Raw genomic sequence first — 13,758 nt, forward strand, 5'->3', positions numbered from 1 at the left:
GTGTTCGGGCAGCGGGGGGGCGCGAGCATTCGGGCAGCGGGGGGGCGCGGGGGGGCGCGAGCGGGCGGGCAGCGGAGGGGGCGTGAGCGGGGGGTCGCAAGCGGACGGGCAGCGGGGGAGTCGCGAGCGGGCGGCCAGCAGGGGGGCGCGAGCGGGCGGGCAGCAGGGGGGCGCGAGCGGGCGGGCAGCGGAGGGGGGGGGCGATGGAAGTTGAACAGAACAAAGTTTTAAGATATTGTTGAGGGCTTCAAATCTGAAATGGCAGCAGCAGAGTGGCGAGGCAGAGATGTAATGGTGCAATACTCAGGGAATTAAAGAAAATTGAAGTTGGTGTGATTTGAGGAGGAGACAAGTAGCCATGAGGGGACAAAGAGAAAGGGAAATACAAGAAATAGACTTGTATTCAATGCAGCAACTACAATGTGTGCACAAACGGACAGAAATAATTCAGTTTGCATCGGCAGGGCAGAGACACACCTTCAGCTTTAACAGAGGACTTCCCTCTCACACCTGGCGCTTTCTAACTGATGAGTAAAAAACTCAATATATTATTTGCCTTTATACTACAATAGAACATAATTACAATAATTAACCAACTAACCACTAGGCCACAGATGCAATTCTTCACTGGGTTAACAATCTCACCAAAGACAAACACTCTATAAGCAAGGCTCACGTATTCAACAGGTATTATCCTCACGACATTTTTAATTGCAAGTTAACCATTTTCAAACCAATGAACTGTATAGACAAATATGGCAAAAATGTAAAAGGTACACGTGACACAAATTCAGTGACCATGTTCCAATTTATACTGTTCCAATTAACAATAAAGACAAGGCAAACTCAGCTTGCCAATGGTTCACAGTGTGACCCAGAGCAGATCAAGGGTCATCTAAAATTGCATGTTTCTCCATGGCCTTCTCAATAATTAACATGAAAATATTTTAAAAGTAGAACAAAGGGGAAGATCACTAGGTTGATGGTGGAGTGAAATCGCGAGAGAGCCAGGAAATCGGGTTCGAATGCAGTTCTAACAACACACAAGAAGCTTGACACCATCCAGAACAAACAGCCCGCTTGATTGGCACCCCATGCACCACCTTCAACATTCACTCCCTCCACCACTGATGCAGAGTGGGGACATTAAATACCATTTCAAAGAACAGTTCAAATATTATTGTACCATTAAATCCTTAATGCGTTATCAATATTACAATTTCATTGTTCTGAATTATGTACATTCATACCTGGGATATTTTCTGCACCATCCACAAAATGCACTGCAGCAAGGCTGCTTCAAAGCAACTTCCAAACCTGCAACCTCTACCACCAAGAAGCACAAAGACATCAGATGCATGGGAACATCACCACCTGCAAGTTTCTTTTCAAGCCAATCACAATCCTCTCTTGGAACCATTTTGCCAGTCCTTCACTCAAGATCCTGGAACTCCCTTTCTAGCAACACTCTGGGCATGCCACTCCACTTGGACTGGAGTGGTTCAAGAAGGCATCTTACAAGGGCAATTAGGGAGGGGCAATAAATGTTGGCCTAACCAGTGATGCTCACATCTTGTGAAAGAATTTTTAAAATGTTTTCCAATAAAATTAGCATTACAAACCCCATAAAAACAGCAAATTTGAACAGAACTTGTCATTGTGCTCTCATTGCTTGTCAGAATGAATCCTTGGTAAGCCAACTTGAGTCCGAAGCCTAAACTTTCCGTTGTTATATGGATATGAATGGATGTAAACAGACACAAAATTGGAAGCGTGCAACTTGTTTAAAATTTTCTAAAGTCATCTCGCTAATGAAGTTCTGTGAAGATTTGAACGTGTTGGAAACAGACCACCGGTGGAAGCAAAAAATTGTAGGGTGATTTCCAACATGCATAGGAATAGGGCCATTTTGTCCCTTGAGCCTGTTCTCCCATTCAATTAGATCATGGTTGATCTTCCTTCTAACGCAATAGGCTTTGGATGCATATCGTTCGACTTCTTTGGTTAAGAAAAAAAATCTATTAATCTCAATTTTAAAATTATCAAATGATCTAGCATCGAGTGCCATTTGAGGAAAAGAGTTCCAAACTTTGAATACCCTGTGCAAGGAAGTATTTCCAAATTTTATTCTTGAAAGATCTAGCTCTAATTTTTTGACGTCTCCTACTGCTGAACTCCCTTAATAGCAAGAATAGTTTTTCCCAATCTGAGCTATCCATTTCCCGTAATAACTTGGGAGTAATTCATTAATTGACTGCACACCTACAGTCCCACATATTTATAAAATGGAAGTCAGCGAGCTGGAGCTGGCTTCCTGATACATTTCCATTTCCTATATCCTTATACGGTGTATCAAGGAAAAGCAGATTTTGTTTTTCAGAAAATAAAATGCCAACTTTTTTCAAACAGCAAAATATTCACATTATTGAGTAACAGACTGGGGACTAAAGTAGGGCAAGGCAGATAGGCGTTTCAAAGTTTTGACAGAGATTGCCAACAGCATGATGGCGTTGCAATTATGATGTGGTATGTAATGGCTTTCACCCAGAATCTGGAATTAGCTTGTTACATCATTTTTGGCCAGTCCACAATAATTCTTATGAAAACAAGAATACCTTAAATACAGTGAAAATGAAAAGCAGCTTGAATAATTTTTAATTGGTTCAGTGGCATAGTTCCAGCAACACTATTTCCGTAAGGACTGAATTTCACCACACAACTTGTCTAGAACTGTCTTCCATACTCACCTAGCTCAGGTGCCTTGCTCAACACAAATGCATATGCCCAGAATTTGCTGATCGGTCCATTGTAGAAGCCTTGGTCACATACTGATTGCTTCAAGCCACTGGTTGTCAGGATGTACACCATATATGCTCCAGTACGAACAGCACCAATAATACTTTGAGGAAAGAAAGGACAACAAAATGATGTGGCATAACATTGCAATAACGATTAAGATACTTAGCTATAGAAACTAAATTTCTCTCCAAACAATGCAAATAAACTCTTACTAAACATGAACACTGTAGCAGAAAAAAAAACTTTAAATCAATTACATTTTAGTGTTTTATAATACGATTTTTAATTGCTTTATGTAAATTGTTTTGAACAAGACCACAAATGTGTGAAATTGCGCAAAAGGCACAGATGCCCATGAGTTAGTTGCCTTGGACAAGGAGACTTTGAAATCTGACGATCAAATTTGTTTTACGGCCATAGAATCAAAACCTGTTTGAATTACTCAAGTCAATTCATCGATCTGATTTTCTATTCTTGTAGGTACTGTCAGAGAACTTCATGTTATCTCAGACATCTGAAAGCATCTTTCGTCCCAGAGTAAAAGCAAAGTCTTGACTTTACTTACTCATTAAAAACATGTCAAACCTCAAATTCCTGCAGCTCCAAACCATGTGTTAGTCTGCAGTTTTGTGTTCTACATTTTTGAAATATTTAAAGTTCGCCCATTTCATGATGAACGTCCTCCAATAAAACACATAATTGGCACCACCAACACTTATATTTGAACAGCACGTTCCGTGAAAGGAAAGAGTATTTTGTGTTTGGCACACCTTGCCCGATAACGCAACACATTGGGGGGGGGGGATTTTACAGTCATTCCCACCAGTGGGATCTTCTGGTCACACCAAAGGCGACTCCCCCACCTCTCCCATCGGTGCAAGTTCTCTGGCAGCAGAGGGTGCAAACAATGGGAAACCCAGTTGACAGCAGCGAGACCAGAAGATTCCCCCTGGACAATGGCAGACCACCTCTACAAAACATGAGGCAGAGGTGTGGGGGGAGATTAGAGGGGGCTGGAATATCTTACCCAATGTGTTCAGGCAGTTGGCAGATACAGAACCCCTACGCTACCTAGACTGCCCTGCTGTTGGACAGTCATAAGATTCAAGTTTCCAGCATCCTGGGACAGAATTCTCCAATTTAGAATCTAAGTACCGTGGCAGGGACGGGACCAGGAAAGTGGATTGTTTCCCATTGCTGAGGCTGGTGGGAAAACACCAAATATTCTGGTCCCAACCTCATTAATGATGTACCTGGGTGTTTCATGTCATATTCAATGGCAGGGCAGGCCATCGTGGTGTAGGTGGACTGCCTGGAAAAGAAGAAAGATCTCCAGGAGCACTCTGAGACAGGTGGCGGGACCTCCTGAAAATGAAGATGCATCTCCAGGAACATTCTGATACTGGAAGATGGACTCCTCTCCAGCACATCGAATCTAGAAGGTCCACCTGCAGATGTATCTCTGACCCACTGATGTGATGTTCCAGGGTCCAGTAGCGCGGGCTGCCTCCATCCCTCCAATTCTGGAGGCAGCCAGAACAGACGTTGTTCAAGTGAGTCCAGACATCTGCATGTCCCATTGTTCGAAACGTGTCTCCTGTCGGCATCGTGGATAATCTGGCGTGGCGAGATGCAAATGAGATTCCCACATCCCTCCGGCAAGTTTTCCGACTTGCCATGGCAGGCACCAGTGGAAGATCCCACTGTAAATTCAAGGCGGCATGAAACCAATTTCTAGGCCTCCTGCCATATTCCCCGCCCCCTCCCGATATCCACCATCAAACCTGCCGACGGAAGCTTGGGAGAACTTCACCCTTGGTTTTTGTCTGGAATGCAGTTGCATGGGAAACATTACACAGGCTGAAATCTAAAATAAATTTAAGTAAAGAAAGATTCTTGCCAATCATTGATCAGTGGTTTTCAAGCTTGTTATTTATTCCTTTTCGAATGGATTAGTAATCCAAATTTTAAAATATCATACGTATAATATGAAAGTGCTGCACATAATATGAATTTAATCACTTCTAAAGAAACAACAATGTAGTTAGAGATTTCAGTGAAATGATATACCTGCTTCAGATTGTACAGTATGTTATATGTAAAATGTTTTCAAAAACTGCCCATTCTTGAACAAGACCGAACTCACCTGGGACTCACCACCAGTCTCGATAACTGTGGGTCTACCTAGCAATCTTCACTCTGCTCTCAGCACTCCTCCTTGCGTGCTCTCCTCTTAGGTGACATAGTGAGCCCATTCTGTGCTGCTGATGTGGCGGCTGCACTCTGCTCCCGCCCCCAGCTCGTACTGAAACCTGCTTCTGATCACCACTCAAATTAATTTGTGGACCCACATGAACCCATGCACTTCAGCCCAACCGCTCCCCGTAAAGGAGAGACACACTGACTCAGTGCAGCTTGTTTACTATTACTACTACTACTTTTCTTTGCTCACCTTCCCTATGAAAACAAAGTGCTTTTTTCGTTTATAGAAGATCAAACATATTACAATAGTTGGCAAAAGTCCATGACCAGAGCCAGGAGGCTGTTGCAAAAATGAAGAAGGTTTAGGATGTATAGGCAAGATACAACTCAGTGGAAATAAACTAGAAGTATAATCCTTTCCTTTATAGAAGGCTGCAACTAGAATACATTTCACAGTTGGCGGGGGGCTGTCAAAGTTCTCGAAAAAGTTCAGAGGATGACCACACGATCGATACCTTGTTTAAGGCCTCTTAGTTATCAGGGCAGACATTGAGAATTAGGGACTTTGACTTTGAGATGGATTGATGATGCAGGTAGACCACACCACATTGGGATGAGACAGGCTTGATGGATCAGCTGGTCCTTTCCTGCCGTGTTTGGATGTTTGTTAATAATGTGTATTATTTATATTACGGCATATTGTATGATTAGTCTGTTGTTTTAACCAAAAGCCCTGGAATATATATCCAGAATATAAATTGCAGATACATCTGCTGAATACCCCATAACCTCATGATGCACAAGTCACCCAAGAACTACAGACTTACGTATTGGCACACTACTAAAGAGAAACTGGAACTTTAGTATGCAATGGATAAAGCTTTATTTTGAAAGGAAGTTTGAGTCAATAAAGATGACCTAAATTAGTGAAGGGATGTCAAGACATATTTTGTCAGATGATGGGTTATGAGAGAAAGAGGTGGTTTTTAGAAAGATAATGGTACACAAATAAGCCTAAGCTATGCATTGAGTTGTAACTATAGATTCCAGCTAAAGTATTTATAACAGCAAAATGAACTGCTTACCCCAGCAGTCTGTTTTGTGAGACACGTCAGCTGGGATTCTAGAAGCAAGGTAACAGCATATTACTGTACAGTGGTATCCTTGCAATACAACTCATTTAGAATATATAAATCGCTGGCACTATCAATATTCTATAATATTCAAAGGAGTGGAGTTTATTACAATGGCAGTGCCCATTATATCAATTCGGTATTGATAGACAAATTATTGACAAATTTATTACTTTGCAGCAGAAATATGTATGCTTGCTGATTTTTATATTTGACGAATTTGGATCTACTTGTGTCGGTACATGTTTAGTGTGCCACAAAGTTTTCCCGAGAGGTCAGTGGGATTATTTGTTTTGAATTATAAATTCAAACCCTGATACAGTGTACAAAATATATATATTTTTTTAATTTCAGGGAAAAAATTAAGCACAGCTAGATAAATAAACAGTCATGCAAAATGTTAGGTTAACAGCAGAGGTGAAAACACTGCCCATCACATTCCTTAACTTGCCTGTATGTCAAAACTAATTGCGTGCTGTTCTTAGTTTATAAATATTGTGCAATAGTATAACACATAAAAAGTCATGCTTTTCAAATGATTACCTGCATAAGTGTATTATTTTCAGTACACTTACAGAATATAATGCGCAAAGTCTTCTTTCCACATGCATTAAAGCTACATATAATCATTGTCTATTGAAAATACAATGCACTGAAGCGAAATCTACTGATCTTTAGCCTATAAATTCGTGCCACAACCAAGCAGACAAATAACCACAGAATATAATGGGAATTCCTAAAATTCTCAGAAGCAACTCATAGACAGTATGATAAAGGTTACACAATTGGAATATGTGGGCACTTTCACTAATGTTGTAAATCGAGTCTGGCTGCATTCAAGCAACTTCTCCTGTGCTGTATAATGGTGGCTGAGGTAATAGTTGCCTTTCCTTCTGCATCAGATTTACTGAGCTTCAAAAAACTGAATCCAAAATGCGACAAATCAGGCTGAGTAACAGAAATGATGATATTTAACCGTCATGGGGCTCCTGGTCCGAATTTTGAAGTATTTGCTGATTTGCTTTATTTCAGCTCAGACTTTGCTGTTATGATGATCTACATGTTATGCATCTACATAACCTATGGGCTAGGAACACAAGTTGCAAAAGACTAAATAATACAGGTGCAGACATGCCAGTACAAATTATTAGCTCAAGTTTCTGATGTTTGCCTGCCAATCTTAAAATAATCAAGCTAATAAATAAGTTTGTTATACTAAAAGATTAATGGTGATCTTTTTACTTTAAACAGATAAAATTGGTCTAATGCAGATAGATACAGAAAATCAAAAGACCAGGAAGAAAAATACAGGTGAACAGCACCTCTCACAAGGAAGAAAGTTGTTTACAAAAAGAAAATACTCTAGATTAATAGATTAAAGCCAAGAAATACCAAGAAGATTGACATGCTTCCAAACACAAAATCTTTTCCCTTTAGTGGAATGTCAAATATGATGGTTATGATATAGATAGCTCAGTGGGTGGATAATTCCTCATTTGCTTTCACATTGTAAAACAGGTCAACAGAATCATTTTGCAAAAAAAAGACTGGCTGGCAATCAAACCTCCAGCCCAATGATTAACAAAGAACAAAGTTTTTATTGTTTTGCTACTTCTAAGATGACACATTATGTCGAAGGCACAATTTTTACTGATGATTAAAGGACCTAATTAAGGAAGCACAATTGCGTTAATTCCTAATTTATGAGATTTCAGTGGCAGTAATTGCTGTACTTGAACAATTAGGCATGCCATTTAAAAACAATATTTTCAATGGCACACTTGATGCAGTTATGGGTTAAGTATTAGTTCTTGGCTCACAAGGCTAGGTAACAGAAAGGAAGTCATGTCAAGCATTAGCCTTTAGATTGTTAGCAGAGGCAGGGACATCTCAGTCTGCCAGAGGTTAGATCAATTTTGTTTTCAATTCACAGTGTGACATTAAACAATATACATTAAATGACATGAGGTTAGGGCCTGAATGGGGGCCATGATGGGGAGAATATCGGCGGTCCGGCAAGGGCACTCATTGGGAGGGCACTGATGCCTCGATGCAGGTGACCCATGTCGGGGAGATGGGGTAGAGAAGGTGGATGTGGCAGGATGGAAGCATGCCTCCAATGAGGTGGGGAGGGTTGTCCTGATGTCTGTTGGAGGTGGGAGGGGCTTCCCAATGCACTGCGAGATCAGGACGCCCTTGCAAAATGGCATCCAAGTTCTCGCAACCGGCTCACCAGCGTGTTCAGGCCACACCCGCCTCAGTTCTGGTGCACAACTCATCACACTCCAAAAAAGTGACTGAGTGTTGAAAGATTGCAATGCAGAGCGCGTCCAAGAGATCAATGCAGTTCACCCCATTTTCCTCATCATTATATGTAGAAACCATTCGGGAAAATTCCACCCATTGTGATTCAGTCTTGATGAGTGTAAGGTGAAAAGCTTCGACAGCATGTCTCTTTTTTCAGACAAATAGGAAAGTTGAAAATTGTAATTGCTGAGATATTAGAAAATTGAGAATTAGAAGGATTACATTCCCTTTTATACAAACTGCGGAGAGTTAAAGCATTGATACAATAAACAATTAGGAAAACAAAGGATATGTTAGTCTTTATTACAAAGGGACTGTAAGAATAAAAAATGCTCGCTATTATTATATAAGGCCTAGGCAAGACTGGGTTGTATGTACATTTTTTGTCTTCACATCTAAGAAATTACATTGTTGCACTCCTCCTAGGGCAACTAAGGTTCGTTAGACTGGTTCTTGGGAGGAGAGTCAACATAGTTACGCAAAAGGGAAATAACGTTTGACTAATTTATGGGACAGTAAGTAGTCTCACAACACCAAGTTAAAGTCCAACAGGTTTATTTGGTAGCACGAGGTTTTGGAGCATTGCCCCTTCATCAGGAGAGTGAGGAGTTGTGTTCACAAACAGGGCATATATAGACACAAACTCAATTACAAGATAATGGTTGGAATGCGAGTCTTAACAGGTAATCAAATCTTGACAGATGCAGACAATGTGAGTGGAGAGAGAGTCAAGCACAGGTTAAAGAGGTGTGAATTGTCAACGCGCAACCTCAGACCATTGTCCACAGCAAACTTTCCAGCCCTCAGGACAACAGCGACCACGACACCACACAACCCTGCCACAGCAACCTCTGCAAGACGTGCCGGATCATTGACACGGATGTCATCATCTCACGTGAGAACACATCCACCAGGTACACGATACAAACTCGTGACTGGGCCAACATTGTCCACCTGACACGCTGCAAGAAAGGATGTCCCAAGGCATGGTACATTGGCGTGACCATGCAGACGCTACGACAACGGATGAATGGACACAGCTCAACAATCACCAGGCAGGAGTGTTCTCTTCCTGTCGGGGAACACTTCAGCAGTCAAGGGCATTCAGCCACTGATCTTCGGGTAAGCGCTCTCCAAGGCGGCCTTCACGACACACGACAACGCAGAATCGCTGAGCAGAAACTGATAGCCAAGTTCCGCACACATGAGGACAACCTCAACCGGGATCTTGGGTTCATGTCACACTATCTGTAACCCCCACGACTTGCCTGGGTTCGCAAAATCTCACTAACTGTCCTGGCTGGAGACAATTCACACGTCTTTAACCTGTGCTTAACCCTCTCTCCACTCACATTGTCTGCATCGGTAAAGACTTGATTACCTGTTAAGACTCGCATTCCAATCATTATCTTGTAATTGAGTTTGTGTCTATATATGCCCTGTTTGTGAACTGAACTCTTCACTCACCTGATGAAGGGGCAATGCTCCGAAAGCTCATGCTACCAAATAAACCTGTTGGACTTTAACCTGATGTTGAGACTACATACTGTGCCTACCCCACATCATAATGTATTGGAGTTCTTCAAGAAAGCAACAAGCAATGTGGATAAAGGGGAACCTCTGGAAATGGTATACTTAGATTTCCAAAAGGCATCTGACAAGGTGCCACTTTGAACATTACTCCACAAAAGGTGTAGGGGTTAACATATTAGAATGGATAGAGGTTTGTTTAGCTAACAGGAAACAGAAAGTAGGCATAAATAGATCATTTCTGGGTTGGCAAGATGTGACAAGTGGAGTGTCACAGGGACCAGCACTGGGGCCTCAACTAATTATATCAATGACTTGGATGAAGGGACTGAATGTATGGTTGCTAGATTTTGTGATGACACAAAGACGGGGAGGGAAGTAAGTTGTGAAGAGGATATGAGGAGTCTGCAAAGGGACACAGATAGATTAAGTGATGGGGCAAAAAGTTGGTCGATGGAGCATAAAGTGTGAAAATGTGAAGTTATCCATTTTGGCAGAAAGAACAGAAAAGTGACATCTTATTCAAATGGGGAAAGAATGCAAAATTCTCAGGTACAAGAGGGATCTGGGTGTCCTGATACATGAATCACAAAAAGTTAATATACAGAAACAGCATGTGGGCAGGAACACAAATGTTGTTGTCTATTGCAAGGAAAATGGAATCTAAAAATGGAAATGTTTTGCTAGTTATTCTGGTGATTGATGAGGCTAGAGTTTTGATGTCCTTACCAAAGAAAAGATATAAATCTTTCCAAATCTAAATCTTTCTAATCTAAATTAGCACGGCTTTGTCAAAGGGAGGTTATGTCTGACAAATCTGTTAGGTATCACGGAAGTTAGATAAAGGAGACCCAGTGGACGTGATTTATTTAGATTTCAGGAAAGCCTTTGACAAGGTGCCGCATAGGAGACTGTTAAATAAGTTAAGTGCCCATGGTGTTAAGGATAAGATCTTGGCATGGATAGCGGATTGGCTGACTGGCAGAAGGCAGAGAGTGGGGATAAAGGGGTCTTTTTCAGGATGGCAGCTGGTGACTAGTGGTGTGCCTCAGGGGTCAGTGCTGGGACCACAACTTTTCACAATATACATTAACAATTTGGAGGAATGAACTGAAGGCACTGTTGCTAAGTTTGCAGATGATACGAAGATATGTAGAGGGACAGAAAGTATTGAGGAAACAGAGTGGCTGCAGAAGGACTTGGACAGGTTAGGAGAGTGGGCAAAGAAGTGCGAGATCGAATACAATGTGGAAAAGTGTGAGGTTATGCACTTTGGAAGGGGGAATGGAGGCATAGACTATTTTCTAAATGGGAAAATGCTTGGGAAATAAGAAACACAAAGGGACTTGGGACTCAGTGTTCAAGATTCTCTTAAGGTTAACGTGCAGATTCAGTCAGCAGTTAGGAAGACAAATGCAATGTTAGCATTCATGTCAAGAGGGCGAGAATACAAGAGCAGGGATGTACTTCTGAGGCTGTATAAGGCTCTGGTCAGACCCCATTTGGAGTACTGTGTGCAGTTTTGGGTCCCATATCCAAGGAAGAATGAGCTGATCTTGTAAAGGGTCCAGAGGAGGTTCACAAAAATGATCCCTGGAATGAAAAGCTTGTCGTATGAGGAACGGTTGAGGACTCTGGGTCTGTACTCATTGGAGTTTAGAAGGATGAGGGGGGGGGGGATCTTATTGAAACTTACAGGATACCGTGAGGCCTGGATAGAGTGGATGTAGAGAGGATGTTTCCACTAGTAGGAAAAACTAGAACCAGAGGGCACAACCTCAGGCTGAAGGGACAATCCTTTAAAACAGAGATGAGGAGGAATTTCTTCAGCCAGAGAGTGGTGAATCTGTGGAACTCTTTGCCGCAAAAGGCTGTGGAGTCCAGGTCACTGAGTGTCTTTAAGACAGAGATAGATAGATTCTTGATTAATAAGTGGATCAGGGATTATGGGGAAAAGGCAGGAGAATGGGGATGTGAAAAATATCAGCCACGATTGAATGGCGGAGCAGATTCGATGGCCGAGTGGCCTAATTCTGCTCCTATGTCTTATGGTCTGAATAGAAGCTGCTCAGAGAAGGTTCACTCAACTAATACCTGGGATGGGAGTGCGGCTGTTATCTTATGTGGAAAGGTTGGGCCTGTATCCACTGGATTTTAGAAGAATGAGAGGTGATCTTATTAAAACGCACACGATCCTAAGGATCTTGACAGGGTGGATGCTGAAAGGATGTTTCCCCTTGTGGGGGAGATTAGAACTAGGGGACACAATTTAAACAGAAGGGATCTCCCATTTAAAATGGAGATGTGAAGAATTTTTTCTCTCAGAAAGTTGTACGTCTTTGAAATTGTCTTCCCTGGAGAGCACTGAAGTTAGGGTCATTGAGTATATTTAAGGCAGAGGGTAGATAGATTCTTGACTAATAAGTGAGTCAAAGATGATTGGGTTGAGGGGAAATGTGGAGTAGAGATCACAATCAGATCAGGCATGACTTTACTGAATAGCAGAGTAAACTTGAGGGGCCGAATGGCCTACTCCTCCTCTTAATTCTTATGTTCAGAGAATATCCTGATTAGAGTGCAGCCTTGGCAGTCAAAGGATTTGGCTAGTGGAGCTAGAATGGAGTGGGGAATGGAGGGGAGATGTTGGCATGCTGACAAGAGTCCTGAGACTGACTAGTATTGGGAGCTGGACTTTTCACCTCTTGAAGTCCACTCCCATTTACCTATTGAATCTTTATTTGGTTGTAGCAGTAGTTGGGATATTTCTTCAGAGGTCGAATAGTCTCTTTAGAGAGTGCACAGGTACATTGAGTAGAAAGAGCAAGACAGGGAAAGCATTTAATACACAGAAAATCTTCAATTAATTAATTCAGAAGTTATGTTTGTTGAACAATTCTGACAGTTACTCTGAGAAATAAGTGCTGTGCTTGTGTGTTGATGCTCAAGAACCTATCGAATAAGAAAAAAAAATAATTGTTAGGAGTATGATCAGGACTTTCTGGCCCCACTGCAACAGGTTCCCCCCTGGACAGATACAGCAAGTCATTCAAATGTCCTTCGACTTCAGTGGGACCACAGGATCCTGTCACTGGGAGGGGGCAGAAAATTCTGTCCCATGTTTTTGATGGGGGAAGTGGCAAGGAGATGTTTCTAAATTATTGCAAAAACTCACTGGACTGTAACAAATATTGGCTGAAGCACATCACTGATTTGTGTAGCTAAATAACATCAGTCTATTTAGCTGACTAGACAAATTATACTCTGATGATTTGCAGAAGGGAGAGACGTGACAATAGTGGCTCTGTTGAAATAAAAACCAGCTTGGCCAACAGAGATTTGTTTAAGGTCAATATTTTCTCAATTTGGCAATAAATTGTGAGGAATTTGTTAAATCCTTTTGGAAAGATAGTGCAACTAAAAGGGTTGTGTCAGTGTTATAAAGTAGGCAGAGAAATGTAAGTAAATGGGAAAATTAAAAGGCTTGTTTATACTTTTGCAGTAGAAGTCCAAGTTGCAAAAAATCATTTATACTTGTGAAGCAGATGGGAAAGTGGCACAGGAGAGCAAGGCCCTGGCCCAGAAGCGGTTATGAATCCGAAAAGCAGAGGATATTAAATTAGCTGGGCCTGAAGCAGCCATAGCAAGTCATGCAAAAGAAAGCTACTGAAGATACAAATATCTACAAGTATTCCAGGGGACCTAGAGGTGAATCACATTCAGCCACAGGCACTCATATGAGTTAACTGTCTGGTGTAAAAAGCAGCGGAGACTATGCCAGGTTGCTGGC

General features: G+C 41.7%; 1 protein-coding gene across 1 annotated transcript in view; it reads right to left on the bottom strand.

Moving 5' to 3' along the window:
• elovl6 (ELOVL fatty acid elongase 6) overlaps nt 1-13,758 on the bottom strand; it is a 108,885-nt gene that overhangs the window by 15,360 nt on the left and 79,767 nt on the right. Inside the window, exon 3 of the mRNA XM_078213506.1 lies at nt 2,748-2,899. Coding sequence (XP_078069632.1) covers nt 2,748-2,899 — 152 coding nt within the window. The remainder of the gene's footprint in view (nt 1-2,747; nt 2,900-13,758) is intronic.

The sequence above is a fragment of the Mustelus asterias genome, chromosome 1 (assembly GCF_964213995.1).
Source record: "Mustelus asterias chromosome 1, sMusAst1.hap1.1, whole genome shotgun sequence".
Classification (NCBI taxonomy): Eukaryota; Metazoa; Chordata; class Chondrichthyes; order Carcharhiniformes; family Triakidae; genus Mustelus; species Mustelus asterias.